Source organism: Mauremys reevesii, linkage group 8 (assembly GCF_016161935.1).
Source record: "Mauremys reevesii isolate NIE-2019 linkage group 8, ASM1616193v1, whole genome shotgun sequence".
Classification (NCBI taxonomy): Eukaryota; Metazoa; Chordata; order Testudines; family Geoemydidae; genus Mauremys; species Mauremys reevesii.
In genome coordinates, this window is record NC_052630.1 from 107,152,620 (window position 1) to 107,167,855 (window position 15,236).

General features: G+C 61.6%; 1 protein-coding gene across 1 annotated transcript; it reads right to left on the reverse strand.

The window, feature by feature from the left end:
* Positions 1-1,582: 1,582 nt before the first annotated feature.
* On the reverse strand, positions 1,583-15,181 carry ATP6V0B (ATPase H+ transporting V0 subunit b). The gene is made up of 8 exons (XM_039485060.1): positions 15,027-15,181; positions 7,515-7,563; positions 6,346-6,429; positions 5,750-5,827; positions 5,036-5,105; positions 4,016-4,067; positions 2,320-2,510; positions 1,583-1,905 (listed from the first exon to the last, which is right to left on the reverse strand). Exons 1-8 carry the CDS (start codon positions 15,091-15,093, stop codon positions 1,879-1,881), a joined length of 618 nt encoding a protein of 205 aa, XP_039340994.1. The 5' UTR covers positions 15,094-15,181; the 3' UTR covers positions 1,583-1,878.
* Positions 15,182-15,236: the final 55 nt, after the last annotated feature.

Here is a 15,236-nt window from a genome sequence, read left to right on the forward strand (position 1 = left end):
TTGACTCAGACTCATAGACTCTAAGGTCAGAAGGGACCATTACGATCATCTAGTCTGACCTCCTGCACAACGCAGGCCACAGAATCCTACCCATTCACTTCTATAACAAACCCCTAACCTATGTCTGAGTTACTGAAGTCCTCAAATTGTGGTTTGAAGACCTCAAGCTGCAGAGAATCCTCCAGCAAGTGACTCATGCCCCACGCTGCAGAGGAAAGCAAAAAACCTCCAAGGCCTCTGCCAATCTGCCCTAGAGGAAAATTCCTTCCCGACCCCAAATATGGCGATCAGTTAAACCCTGAGCATGTGGGCAAGACTCACCAGCCAGCACCCAGGAAAGAATTCTCTGCAGTAACTCAGATCCCACCCCATCTAACATCCCATCACAGACCACTGGGCATACTTACCTGCTGATAATCAAAGATCAATTGCCAAAATTAATTGCCAAAATTAGGCTATCCCATCATACCATCCCTTCCATAAACTTATCAAGCTTAGTCTTAAAGCCAGATATGTCTTTTGCCCCCACTACTCCCCTTGGAAGGCTGCTCCAGAACTTCACTCCTCCCAGTTTATACCCATTTGTTCTTGTGTCCACATTGGTACTAAGCTTAAATAATTCCTCTCCCTCCCTGATATTAATCCCTCTGATATATTTATAAAGAGCAATCATATCCCCCCTCAGCCTTCTTTTGGTTAGGCTAAACAAGCCAAGCTCTTTGAGTCTCCTTTCATAAGACAGGTTTTCCATTCCTCGGATCATCCTAGTAGCCCTTCTCTGAACTTGTTCCAGTTTGAATTCATCCTTCTTAAACATGGGAGACCAGAACTGCACACAGTATTCCAGATGAGGTCTCACCAGTGCCTTATATAACGGTACTAACACCTCCTTATCTTTGCTGGAAATACCTCGCCTGATGCATCCTAAAACTGCATTAGCTTTTTTAATGGCCATATCACATTGGCGGCTCATAGTCATCCTGTGATCAACCAATACTCCAAGGTCCTTCTCCTCCTCCTGTTACTTCCAACTGATGTGTCCCCAATGTATAACTAAAATTCTTATTATTAATCCCTAAATGCATGACCTTGCACTTTTCACTATTAAATTTCATCCTATTACTATTACTCCAGTTTACAAGGTCATCCAGATCTTCCTGTATGATATCCTGGTCCTTCTCTGTGTTAGCAACACCTCCCAGCTTTGTGTCATCCACAAACTGACCCAGTGTGGCCGTTCTTATGATATTAGCCTCCCCCCCATGTCCACTGTGCCTCTGACTCCCAACCTCAGCTCTCTGCCAGCCCAACCCCAGGGTCTCCCTCAGCTGCAGCAGTATCTGAGGCAGCTGTAGGAGGACTCTGAGGCAGGCCCCCCTTCCACTAACCCATTGGCACACTGGGCACAGGTCCATGCCAGCTTAAGAATTTTCTTCTTGTGCCTCCCCCGGCACAAGCTGAGGGCAGCACCATAGCTCACAGCAGCATCCAGCCAGTTCCGAGCTATGTCCCGTGGCCAGGCAGGGCTGGCAGTGCCCTGAGGGCAGTAGGGGAGCGCATGGCACAGACAGAATGCAGCAGGCAGGGACAGGAACCATGTTTATTTCACGTGACACTGACTTACACTGGTCGATTGATTTGTACACACACCGGGAACACTCAGGCAGTAACCCCCACCCCCGGCTGGCTGGGCCAACAGGAGGGAGCCGAATTCACACACAGATGGGGCCAGCGGGCGGCGGGTCAGCAGGGACGGTTCTATACACCTGGGCACCCGCTCCCGACGCGGCGAAGCGACGCCCCCGATCAGGAAATAGAAACATTAAATAAATATGTACAGTCGCGCCCGCAGGGGGCCAGGCCGGAACGGGCAGGGGCTCAGTCCCCCATTTTTACTTTAGATGTCTGCAGAGAGAAAGGAGACAGGTCAGAAGATGTCCCAAGCCCCTCCCAGGAGCACACCCTGCCAAGCACCCCCCAACTGCCCTGCTCAGGCAGCCTGGCTTAAGCTGCTCCTCCCCGATCAGCCCTGGGCACAAACTGCTCCGATTCCAGTGCCCTGTGGCTATGCCACGATGGGTTCCAGTGGCCAGGCCAGATGGTGCCACCACATGGAGCCGCTGCATCATTCCCCCCGCCCGCCCACCTGTGTCCCCTGGATGGGCTTCTTGGTTCACCAGAGAGCAGTGGCTGCATCCCTCCCATCACCCTGCTGGGGGCCCTGAGGCCTTGCAGACACCTAGGCCTGTTTGATGAGCTGGGCAGCCCACGCCTGGGGGCCCCAGGAGCACGCTGGGCCCAGAGGGCAGGAGCCAGTACCTGCAGGATGGCGACTATGACCCCGAAGAGCCCGATGGCGCTGCCGAAGATCTCCACGATCAGGATCTTGACGAAGAGGCTGGCGTTCTGGGCATCAGCCAGCGCAGCCCCGCTGCCCACAATGCCCACGCACACCCCGCAGAACAGGTTGGAAAGGCCCACGGTCAGGCCGGCCCCAAACATGGAGAAACCTGGAGGGGGTGGGGCAGGGAGTGGTGAGATGCAGCAGGCCCCAGGCCAAGGCCTGGCTTGCACAGGGGCTTGGCCTCCTCCTGTGAGAGCCCGCTGGGGCACTCCAGGCACTGGCCAGGCTGGGAAACTCTTAGGAGTTGCCAGGGGCAGAGTTAAGGGGACAGAGCAGAATATGAAGAGGACAAACCAAGGATGCCAAATTCCCTGAAGTGCCTTTGCCAGGCAGGGCCCTGTGACCTGCGCCAGCAGTGCCAGGGTGAGCTCAAATCGCTGCCGTGCACCAAGAGCAAGTGGCACTGTGCGTTTGGGGCAGGGGAAGCAGAGGTGTGAACCCAGACCCCAGCTACCTAGGAAGATGCCCCCAGAGGCTGGTCCCCCACCTATGGCTACATAGGAGCATCTGAGGGGAAGCAACATTTCCCTGCCCTGGGTCCAGAGCCCGGCTGCCGGCGCCCAGTAGGGTGGAGATGGGGAGGGCACAGGGCGCTCTGCTGGCAGGCTCAGGCAGGGCTGTGCTGTACCAGGGGTAACATCTTTTACAAAGGCCAATTTCTCAGTCTCCTCTCCGGGAGCCTTCTTAAGAGACTGCTTACGGTTAACCCTTTCCTAGGGCACCCAGCCTCCCACTGGGCCTAAATAGCCATGCTTCTCTCTCTACTCTTATTTACCACGACCCCTTCTCCTGGAGCGAGAACGCGACTTCTCCTCCTCTCTTGCTAACGCCGGCAACTCTACGACCCGACCCGGGGAGCGAGAAAGCGACTTCTCCTCTTTACCACCGGGGGTGTGCACCCCTTAATGAGCGATCACTTCTTAATACTTTCCAAGGTATTGGAAAGTACTTTTCCAATACTTCTCAAAGTTTGTTTCATTACTCAATAAATGCTCGTGGTACCTTTCCCCCTTTCGCAATTCTCCACCAAAGCACTTAAAGTCCTGCACAGGATCTTTTCGGGGGAATAAGGCAAAGCACCACGTTTATTGGTAATATAGCGTGTGGATGGATACATGTATCGTATGCATATGGTACAGTGTGGATGGACACATGTATTCCCCCTGAAAAGATCCTGTGCAGCACTAAGTACAACGCTACCCAGCCAGACAGCCCCGCCCCCAATGCTAGGCGAGGCAGGCTGCCACCCTGAACAGCTGGGCCTGCAGGGGCGGAAGTGGGACAGGCCACTGCTCCCCAGCCCTGCCTGCCCCAGAGGAGAGGTGCAGCTCCTAGGGCAGAGCGCTGCCCCCGGGCCCAGACAGGGCTCACAGCTGCTCTCACGGGGTCCGGTGCCGCCAAGCATCCCAGGAAGGGCTGCACTGCGCACACAGGGGCCCGTGGCTCACTGGGGAGAGCGAACCAGGTGCACACATTAAGGGAAGAGCATGCCGGAGCGTGCTCCGAGAACAGGCACTGGCATGGGGCTGGGGTGCAGGAGTCTCCCTCCACTCAGGGCAGAGCCCGCTGGCCCCACAGGCCCCTCCAGACATGGTGCAGGATGCCACTTACCTGCATGGTAGTTCTTGGCACCGATGGTCTCTGGGGTGGTGCCACTGAAAGGCTGGAAGACGACACATGGTGCAGGGTTAGCGGCAGGGATACAGCAGCCTGGCCAGAGCTCCCTGCCATGGGGACGGGCACAGGCTGCCCAGAGCTGGGACCCAAACCCCCAGAGTCCCAGTCCAGGGCCTTAGCTACCTGCTCCACAGGCCCCTCCCCGCCACATACCGGGGCAGAGGGAGATTCCCCCTGCACATAACCAGCGGCTGTGTCTGTCTGAGCGGGCGTATGGCGGCAAGACACGCCCACTAAGGTATCGCCCGCAGGTTGGGACCCTGCTGTGTCACCCTGCCCTGCCCAAGCCGCACCCCCTGCGCTGCACTGGACAAACGCGCCCGGCTCTGCAGTGAGACTGGCGGGCCAGGGAGATGGGCTGGGACTCACGGCCAGATCTGATTCAAGTCACGGTGGGACCCGGGGCGAGTCCTGCCCTGCGCTGGACAACGGAACCACAACCCTTCCCGAGAGGGCCAGGCCTGCTCCGGCGGTGAGCTCAGGCACTGCCCCTTCCCCGGATTAGGCTGGAACAGCGTTAACCAGAGCCCTGCCATCTCCCCTCCTGGAGCCCAGCTCAAACCCTCCATGCCACAGTGGCTTCACAGAGCCTGGATCCATGTGCCCATTATCCCAGCCAAGAAACGCCTCACAGCACCCAGCCCAGCGGGGCGCCAGGCTCTGCCCACTTCCACCAGCTCCCAGGGCTCCTGGCACTGCCACGGCTGGTACAGGCCACTTAGAGCCAGGACCGCAGGCCAGGGGAGCCAAGGGACACCCCGTGTGGAAGAGGCTCCCCCTGCCAGGCGCCTGCGCTGGGTTTGCTGCCCTGCCCAGCGATATTGGAGGGAAGCAGTGAAGAGACCCTGAGCCTTGGCTACACCCCTCCTCTCCCCGCAGGGACAGGCCAGGGGAGACTGTGCAGAGCTCCAGGGGCTGCTTGGGGGGTGCACCCTCCCCCCCGCCAGCAGGCACCTCAGCCATGTTGCTGATGACGATCGCCATGATGATCCCGTAGATGGCCACGGCCTCACAGAAGATGATGCTGTGGATGAGGGACAGCGTTAGCAACTGGAGCCAGAGACCCACAGCCCAGCCTCTGCCCCCCACAACTGCCTGTCATGCTGATAGATGAGTCGCCTCCCTGTGGGGCTCCCATGCTGACACCGCCCAGTGCATCTCCCCCTGCTAAGCCCCCCGACCCCACTGCTGAGACGCTCCCGCGGGGGGCGGCACTGGCCCTTCGCCACCCAGCAGAGGGGAAGCATCCCACAGGAATCCAACAGGCAGACAACAGGGTGGGGGGCCTTGTACCCCCCACAGCCCCTGGGGGCCTGCAGCCAGCCAGGGATAGGAAGCACTGCCTTTCCCAGCATGCACTGGTGCTTCAGGACGATTCACATTTCCAGGGCGAGGGCAAGGAGCCCAGAGGCCCGGCAGAAGCTGTTCCCTTGAGGTGTGGACTGACTGGTGCCCCCGCACACCAGAGCGCCTGGGCCGGAGATGGGGGTGGGCTGTGGGGACAGGAGCCCCAGCCGCGGATCATCGGGCTCAGCGCTGTACTGCCCAGCCCAGAGGGGCCAGCGTGAGCAGCTCAGGTGAACTGCTGACTGGCTCCCTGGGGCGCTGTTCCCCCTAGGTGCCAGGTCCTGTCCTGGTGCCCCAACACTGGGGACCAACTGTCCTTACCTGACCAGGTTCTTTGTTTTAATCCTGGGGGCCTTCACTCCCCCGCCGATGATGCTGGAGCCCGTGATGTAGATCCCCCTGCAAGAGACAGGGCAGTCAGCGAGGGAGCCCTGGGGCGCTGCCAACGAGGAGATGGTGCCTCCCTGGGGCAGAGCTGAGCGCTGACCAGAGAGCTCGCAGCGAGCTCAGCGGGAGCTGAATGCCCAGCGCTCCCCGCTCACGCCACAGGCACGCACGGTGAGACGGGCTGGGAAAAGCAACGGCACCCAGGGCAGCTGCCAGCCCGACCGGGACTCGCTGGCACAGAACCCAGAGACCAGCCAGACACCCTGACGTCTCCCAGTCCACCAGCATCCCCTGGCAGCTCTCCGGAGCCGCCAGCAGGAGCGTGAGGCCCGTCAGAGGTGCTGCCCCAGACCCAAGGGTGCCCTGCTGTGATGTCGGAGCCAGGCCGCTGGCGAGGGGCTGACTCAGGCATGGCAGCACCACCCACACGATAGCTAGTCCCAGCCCCCGAGCAGGAGCCTCAGCAGACAGGCTCTGGGAGCAGCAAACCCCATGGGACCGGCAGTCCCAGACAATGGGACCCAACTCACCAGGCTGCGCCCACCACGGACAGCGAGATGGCCAGGCCGATGCCCAGGTTGGACCACATGAAGGGGGAGGTTTCCGTTAAGAACCTAGAGGCAGAAAGGAACCTCGTTAGTGCAGAGTCAGGGCTGGCCCCACCCACCCCAGCACTCCAGGGCCACAGCCCAGCGCCTCCCTTCCACGGGAGGAGGGCGGCAGGCGAGACGGCTGCCTGCTGTGCGGGCCCTCGCAATGCAACGGCCACCCTCATGTGCGCGCACAGCCAGCTGGGGGCTCCAGCACGCGGAGACACTTCACCGGCTTTCCTGACCACCCCAGACCCACGGCTGCCCACGTGGGTGGTCCATGAAAGGGCAGGGGAGCCGCCGGCCTGGAGTCTGCAGCAGAGCAAGGAACCACAGCACGTGGCAGAGCCCCCCAAGCAGACCCAGCCACGCCTCGTCCCCAGCCTTCACCCCCCAGAGCCCTGACGTGGCCAGGCAGGCTCCTCCTGCGGTGCAGCCCAGGCCAGGCAGAACACCTGACAGCCTTGTTCCCATTGCCCTTGGAGGAGGAAGGCGTAAGCCAGCTGCTGGGGGAATCAGCCAGCCCAGCCCAGGGCAATCTGGATCGCGCCTGCCGGCAAGCAGAGCCACAGGCAGCTGGCAGAGAGCACTCGGCACAGGCTGGGGCAGGGCAGGGGCAGCAGAGCGCGACTGGATGCTGAGGGCATGTTGCAGGCTTTCCTGGTTGCAATGGGGAGGGGAGCAGAGCTGCAGCCCGGCGCCCTGTGGCAGGATCCAGCCGTGGAACGGGACAGTGCACAGCAGGAGTGAGCAGGGCACTGGGCCAGCCAGGTGTAGCAAGCCCTCAGTCCAAGCCAGCACCAAGCGGGCTCCACGCCATGGGAGAGACAGAGAGGAGCGGCTCCTATGCCAGGGGAGTGACGAAGGCTCTGGGTCTCTGCTGCCAGAGCTGCAGTCTCTCCGCGCAGCCGCACGGGGCAGGAAGGGCACGTTCTCCCTGCACGACCCTGGCCGAGGACAATTGCTGGCCAATGTGATGGAGCAAGTGCTGCTTTCTGGTCACCTCTGCCAGCTAGCGCCCTCAGCGGGAAGCCCTGCTCGCTGGAGCCGGCCCGCCTAGCCCCGGCAGGGCGCCCAACCACAGGGGCGGCACTTAAGAGCCATCTTACCAGGCCACATCGAAACGGAAGCCCAGGTCAAATATCGTGTAGCAGATACCTGGAAAGAAGAGCAAGAGGGAAACCTCCAGTCAGCCCGAGCCCCAGCCTGGCCTAGCTGCTCCCACCCTGCCCAGCCCGGCTGCTGTGAGCCACCCACACCAACCGAGCAGCCTGGCTGCCCGCGGACAGAAGGGCACCAGGCAGCCCCGTGCCAGGCAGCGCTCTAGGGCAGACGGAGAGCCCTGCTCTGGGGAGCTTAGGGGGGGGACGGGTTCCCCGTGGCTTCCCCACGCCCAGGGCGCCCCCGCCAGCAGCTGCCCCCCCGTGATTCCCGCCAGATACGCTGAAAGCAGCCGCGGTCCAGCCTGACGACCACCTCATTCGCATACACCGACGCTGACTGAGACAGATCCTGCGCGTGCTGCTCCCGGGCCCGTCACTGTGGTATCTGGCCCCTCCTCCACCCACAAAGCAGGGTCAGCAGTGAGAGACAACCGCCCATTCCAGCTGGTGCCAATCTGGCCCTGCACCCGCCATTCCCCTTCCCCCAGCCGGGGCAAGGCAGCCCTCGGGGCACAGCGGGGTCTGCCCGGCTCACCCAGCGCCCTGCCCCTCCAGCCAGCAGGGGCCCCTGACTCAGAGGGAGTGTGAGTGAGGCTGGCTCATTCCTTCCACGGTGCAGTGATCCTCACATGCTGCCCCGTCAGCCTGAGCCTGCGACCGCACCCATGAGTCAGCGCCCGGGGCAGGGACGGGACAGTCTGCCCCCCGCTGGGCCCAGCAATCCAGGATGGGTCTGGGCAGCCCCTCTTCCCGGGGCACTAGGCCTGACAGCCCTGCGCGGGAACGGCTGCTGGCTTAGGAGCAGGCTGGGCAGGTGCTGTACTGGCTCAGGCTGCCACAGCAGCAGTGCTGGCAGGATATGGCGCCCAGAGCCAAGCTCTAACCACTAGACCAGTGTTCCCAACCTAGTTACCACTGGGAGCCACATACGCAGCTCTCTGTGTTACGTGGGCCCCATCCACACCATATATACACCACCTGTATGGCCTGTGGGCGTTACATGGCCGCAGCTGTGTGCTGATTGGGCCGCAAGCGGCCCGCGGGTTGAGAATCACCGCACTAGACCCATACTGCCCCCACCACAGGCATGAAATGAGCCGGAACAGCCTGAGCCGGATGGAGGAGCATGTGCCCATCAGCGCCCCCACCGGCCCCTTTGCCCAAGGAGGGTCCTAGGCTCGGCTGAGCCCCTGCTGGCCTAGGAGGATTGTGTTCCCGTGAGGACATGCAGCTGTCTGCGGACTGTACGGTCCCCCGGTACCAAGGAGCCCACGGGCAGAGTCTCTCTGGTGCTCTTGGCCACAGCGTCACCTCGCCCAGCCATACACACAGCTGTGCTGCACCCCTGCCCCTCCAGGACGATCCTGACGCTGGGACACTGGCCCTCGCCCTGGCAGAGGCCCTGCAGGAGCCGTGGAGACGGCCGCAGCTTGAGGCCACGTGGGCTCTGCCCATCACCTCACCTTCCAACCCGGGGCTTGTTCTCGTCCATGACGCCTGAAAAACAGCTCTCTCCTTGCTCCGACGGTGCGGAGGGCCCAGCACTGTGGGGACTGGGGAGGGCGCTGCAGGGGGCCATGCGTGCTGGGGCAGCAGGCCACACTCTGGTGGGGTGAGACTCACACCCCCGCTAGCAGCCCATCACGGTGATGCCGAGAGCTGCCAGGAGCCCAGCTCAGGCAGCCGGGCTAGGAGAGGCCTCCACGCCCTGCTCAGCACATCCCTGAGCACCCCCAGCAGCACCCTAGTGCCCATCGTAAAGGGGGAAGGGGATCTAAGGAAACTGGCCTCCCCGCTAGCCTGGGGCCACTTCTCTCATTTCAGTGGCTGGCGGAGGGGACTCAGCCCCCTCCTTCCCATGACAGTCTTGCTTGTAAGGGGTATTTCTCGTGCCCCAGCACTTGGCCTCTTCCCCTATTTCCAGACCACGGCGCTCCCTCGCACTCGCAGCAGCTGCCTGGCACAAGCCCTGCTGGAGACACTGGGCCTAGAACCCTCCCCACAGAAACCACCTGCTTTACAGGGGTGTGCACAGCGCAGGGCCTGCCCCCCGGTAAGCGCTTGCAAGCGGCTTTAATTCAATCACTAGAAACCACCTGGCGCAGGCATTGCACCCAAGCTCACGAACATGGTCACACCACCGAGAGCCGGGGACTAAATCCTTTACAAGGTCTCTTTAAACCAACTCACACTGGTGTAAGGATTTCTGAGGTTTACATGGCAGGGACTCGTAAAACGTCCTAAATAAACAGTTTGACCCCCGACCCCCTAACAGGGACTTGAAAGTGTCCCACTCCTCAGCCAACCAGAGGGGATACGAGAGAGAGCAGCCACCACTCGGATTCAGGGCCAGTTGCTGCTCAGAGCCTGCCCAAGCAACAGCAGCAAGACATGAACAAGCCTTGGGTGAGTTTCCTGACTGCCCCCAGGTCTCCCCTTCGCAGCAGGGAACTGCCCAGTGCCACCTCAATCTCCCTCCGCGCCCACGGAGCAGTGACAGGCACCGGTGACGCCGCATTGGGGCCGGAAGCTTGATACAACACAGGAAGCTGGGCAGAGCTCTATGGCTGGCCAGGGAGGGGGATGCCTCACCCCACAGCTACAAACGCGGCGTTTTGAAAATAAGTAGCTCTGAAGAGATGAGTAACGAGCACTCCGCCGGGGAGTTCAAACGCTCCCCGATCGGGGCCAGCTTGGCCAGTGCACGGAGCAGGAGAGGCTCTGAAACACAGCATGTTGTGCAGAGGCTAGAGCAGTCACCAATTTCTGCCTGCAAGAGGAAAAGGCAAACAACTCATCTGTCAGGTCACAGCCGAGAACCCAGGCCTCAAACAAGCACAATTAAGGGCCAGCAGCAGGGTGCAGCTCCCTCCTTTACAGAGTTTGAAATTCACATGCACTGAACCCCCACTCCAGTGCGGGAACATCTGACGCAGAACGGTTTCCAGCAGCCCAGCTCTTCCTTGGACGCTGGTTGTGAGACGTTTCCCCTCACTAACAGCACAGCTCCTTTGCGCTTCCCAGGGGCACTAGGAAGCGCAAGCTGGAAAACCGAGCTGCCGAATGGAGAAGACGTGCATTATTGACACAGCCCCAGAACCGTCCAGGCCGCGCCCCTGCTCCGAGGAGCAGATAACTGAAGGCAGACGTTCCAGCCTTGGCATCACACCAGACACAGGGGGTGGGTAACAGAGCGAAGGCTGGATGGCTGCATGGTGTACGCAGCATGTCAGTCACACCTTCAGCAAAGCAGGTTAGAAGGGAACAGAGAGGAAGAGACGGTGGCAAGTCACCTCCAAAACATCAAATACGTCCCCCCGTAGGCCAAGGCCAGAATCCAGGGCTTCGCCAGCCTCCCCCTCCCCGAATTCACAGGCTCCCCACGGGCCTGCGCCCCCTAGTCACTGCCATAAACAGCCCCAGCAGGGAGTGGACGGATCAGAGGGCTCACATCAGCCCAGGCCGGCTCCCCTCCCCCTGCTCACCAGCCACCGAGCCCAGGTTAGGCCTGGTCCACCAACAAGCTGCACCGACTGAACTAGCTGTCGAGGGATCAGTGCAGTGCAGCCCGTGCCAGCCCCTAGTGCAGGCACTGATTTGGGGTGAGTGCTGTATTGCTGCCGCCAAGCCAGTGCTCAACCTGCACGCAGACCAGCCTGGCACCTCGCAGACCGGGCGCTCACAGGCTCCCTGGGGCAGGGAGCCGGCACCCTGGGGCAGGGAGCCGGCACCCTGGGGCAGGGAGCCGGCACCCTGGGGCAGGGAGCCGGCACCCTGGCAGTCTCTAAAGCACTGAGCGCTCAGTGCATTGAGCAGACCTTCGCGGAGAGTCACCTGGCAGCTAACTCGGCCACCTCACATGGGTCAGAACACACAGGGTGGCCTGCATGGAGGACGACACCCAGGCTGCCCCAGATGCCTTAGGGGAACTGAGGGAAGGTGGCTGGCTGCCCAGGCCCCTCACATCTGTGGCCAGCCTCTAGCTGGAGGGACTCGGCCAGAGTTAACCCACCAGGCTGGCTGGGGCACTTGCTCTGGGCAGTGTCAATGCTCCAGCCAGCCAGCCGAGGGGACAGTTCTGGCTGCATGCAGGGGAGTCAGGCTCGGCCACTGCCGGACAGCCAGTCACCCAGGGATGCCCAGCTCCAGCCCCTGAATCACCGGGGTTAGCAGGGAGCTGGCAGTGCTCAAATTGCATGGAAAGCAGCTCAGAGCCCACTACACCCAGCCTGCCTCCCAGTCTCTGGCCGGCTGGGGCAGGGAAGGTGGGCAAGGGAGGTGTCTAGCCCCGCCCTGCTCCAGACCAGCCGAGTGCCTGCCAGGAGATTATTCCAGCCTGCTGGGTCTCGCTTCTGTTGAGGAACAGGTGTCTGCGATGCCCAGGACCCCCCACGCCGGCCCTGCCCACTCCTGCCCCACTGGCTGGTAAGAACTCTGTCGCCAGCCTGTGACCTGGGACAAAGTCCAGGCCTCTCTAGGGCCATTTGCGGAGACTTAACCTGGGCCCATGGGAGACGCCTCCCCACCCCCCAATAGCCACAGTGCCTCGTGTTCTCCCCACGCTAGGAGCCGAAGGACTGGGGTCACCACACGCCCGTCAGTTACTGCCAGCCTGACTGCAATATGCCAAGCGGGGCCCCTTGCAACCTGGGGGAGGGTGAATCAACACCCCAAGCTCTGGCTGGAGTGGCCACGGGGTGAGGAACACAAGAGAGGAAGCAAAACTGTTCCCAGTAGGCCCCACCACGAAAGGAGGAAGGAACGAGTCACCCTCGCCAATTGAGCAACCCGCACAGCTGCACAGCACCCAAGGGGCAGCGCTGCTCCCGCCAGCAGCTCTGGCAAAGGCACCCCAGGGCGGGGAGGCTGTTCTCACTCCTATCACATGGGCGGAAGCATTTCTGGGCCCCTTTCCCTTCTCCCCACCCCCACATGTGCCCAGCTGCCCGAGTGTCTCCGCCAGGGCAGACTTGTCTGCACTGGGGCTGTTTACTGTTTTGGGTTCTACAGTTCCTGCTCCACGGACCGGGGCAGCCCCCAGGCCCAGCCAGTCACAGCTGCCACTGACTAGCACAAGGCCAAACCAAAGCAGGTTCCCACAGCACCTTCTCACTGGCTCAGAACATATTCGGGCCTGGGTTTTATTGACAAAACATGCCAGGTAACAGACACTGTTTCCATTGTGTGCCGGCTCCCAGACTGCACAGCCCAGGTACGAGGCCAGAGGCAGGGGTCACTGCAGGCTGCGAGCCCTGGCGCACTCCCAGTGGGTTCTCTGGCATTTCGCTGACCATCCAAGAATGCAGAAACAAAGGCGCTGATCAGTTCTGGCCTCCTCTTTACTGGAGCCGGGATTGCACAGGACGTGGGCAGTCAATGCCCAGCCTCAACTAGAAACCATTCCCCGATGGCTCAGCAAGCCCACGTCACAGATGCTGCACCCAGCACATCTCCGAGAGCCGCCTGATTCATGGATCTCATTAAGTCGACTCCCGATGTGGTGTTCACTTTGGCAGGGGGTGGATCAGAGTGGTGCAGGCCCACAGGACCTCCGGGGAGATCCTGACTGAGCGAGCGAGCCAGCAGCACTGTCACCTTGTTATTCAATTGCCCCTTCATCTGAGCACCAAGTCTGGAGTCGTCTCTCACAGAGGAGCCAGGCTGTCCACGTGCACCTGACTCAGCTACGAGAGCAGGCGCTAACCTGCAACCCCATCAAAGTACGGGCCTGACTAGTCCTCAGTGTTCAGGGACACTCTGACCCTCAAAACCGTGGTCACCACGAGGATACCAGACAGTCTGACCCCACTGCCAGGAGAGGTGCCCTTCCACGGGGCATCTCCATTGCGCTGCAGAATTGCTACGCCACGGGCTTCAAGCCAAGCTTGGAAAAACTCGTGCACCTACTCAAAATAACACACTTCTGACAACTGCTACAGAGAGCCAGCTTCTCAGCCTGGAAGAGGCTGGGTTACTCCATCCTGAAAGCCACAGTGACTTGTTTTCCTGCGGGCCTGCTGCTGCCCCTCCCCCCCCTTTGAGCCAAATGACAACTTGTCTCGCACTTGATAGACCCAGACTAGCCCCCCCAACACCACCGGCCACCCCCGTTTATCAGCGGGGAAGAGGTGAAGCAGGGCACAGTGTGGGTCAAAGAGCCAGGAACAGAACCCAGGAGGCCTGGCTCCCAGTTCTGTGCTGATGGGTAGACCTGTCCCCTTTAACATGAGGGCTTGAAGTGAAATGCCCCCCCAAAAGTGACTATCTAGATCCAGCTGAAGACACTCCTGGGGGATGCTCACCCAGAACAACTTCGGGCTCAGCAGGGAAGAGAGGCTCCTACCCCAGGGAAGCCTTAGTGGGAGAATCCTTGCAGTGAAAGGAGCCTGGGCCCTCGCTGGCCCACAGGACCAGTCCAGCCTCCCCCCAGCTCGTCTGCAGGACCCGTCGAGCAGACAGCAGTGACACAAACCTGCCACGGCCTCCCACTGATGCCCCTCAACCCTGTTCTGAAGACACCCCCCCCCCACACACACAGCAGGTCCTGCCAAAGCCCCCATCACTGCCATGCTCAGGCGCTGTGGGCACAAGGGGGGCTCAGTGTCCAGAGGCCCTTCATTCCTGGCCTTTGCAAGGGCTGCCAAAGGGGACGGATGGGGCCTCTGGACTCACTAAGAGCTGGACGGCTCGACCCCACTGGGGCAGACACTTGCAAGCGAATGTCCAGCTAAGGAACACAGCCCAGGGGCCAAGCACACGATACAAACTGCAGCTCAGCCCACGCACCACAGCCAGAGCCAGAGCGGACAGGAGGAACGCTCAGAGCCCACCAGGCGGCCGGCCCAAGGCCCAACCGTAGCTGCCTGGGCTCAAGGAGGAGATTGGGAGCAGCCAGATCCCCTGCCCCCCCGGCCCACTGCCACAGTCTGGGGGTCGCCACCAGCCTGGGCTCAGCGTAATGGGCGACAGGCACAAGAATCCCAACGCTCCTGCCTGGAGCCAGCCCTGTCCAACTCCGCTGCCCCGGCCGGTGCCAAGCGAAGGCAGCAGGCGCTGCCCTGGGGCGGGGGGTGAGGCGGATCCCTGCCCAGACAGCAGGGACTTCACACAGCAGGACTCCTGCCTGTGCCCCCCGAACCCCCACCCTTCCCCCCAACGCTGACCCCTTCTGCCTCCCCCAACTGACCACCTCCCGCACCCCCCTCCATGTCCACCCCTCCCTCACCCCACCCCCCCAACTCTGACTCTGCTCCCCCAACTGACCACCTCCCCCCAGCCCCCTCCCCCCCATCTCCCTCCTCCCACACCACCAATCCCCTCCCCCAACTGACCACCTCCTGCACCCCCTCCCTGTCCACCCCTCCTCACCCCACCCCAACTCTGACTCTGCTCCCCCAACTGACCACCTCCCCAGCCCCTCCCCCAACTGACCACCTCCCCCCCCCGCGCCCCGCTCACCCACGCCGGCCAGCGTGGCCCAGAAGGCGAGCCCGAGGCCCGTGTACAGCAGCAGCGGCCCGGTCATGGCGGCGGCTCCTCAGCGCGGACTGCGGGGAAGGACCGGCCGGGGCTCGAGCAGGTCACCTGACTCACACCATGTGACCGGGCGGGCCGGTGCCCCGGCACGTGACTGGGGCGAGACTGACGATTGGCTCCGGGGAGGGAGGG

Excerpts from the sequence above, each read along its gene's own strand:
- ATP6V0B (XM_039485060.1), bottom strand. The coding sequence starts at position 15,093 with ATGACCGGGCCGCTGCTGCTGTACACGGGCCTCGGGCTCGCCTTCTGG. Across the intron at positions 7,564-15,026 it reads GGCCACGCTGGCCGGCGTGG|GTATCTGCTACACGATATTT; the intron begins GTGAGCGGGGCG and ends TCTTCTTTCCAG. Across the intron at positions 6,430-7,514 it reads TTCCGTTTCGATGTGGCCTG|GTTCTTAACGGAAACCTCCC; the intron begins GTAAGATGGCTC and ends TTCTGCCTCTAG.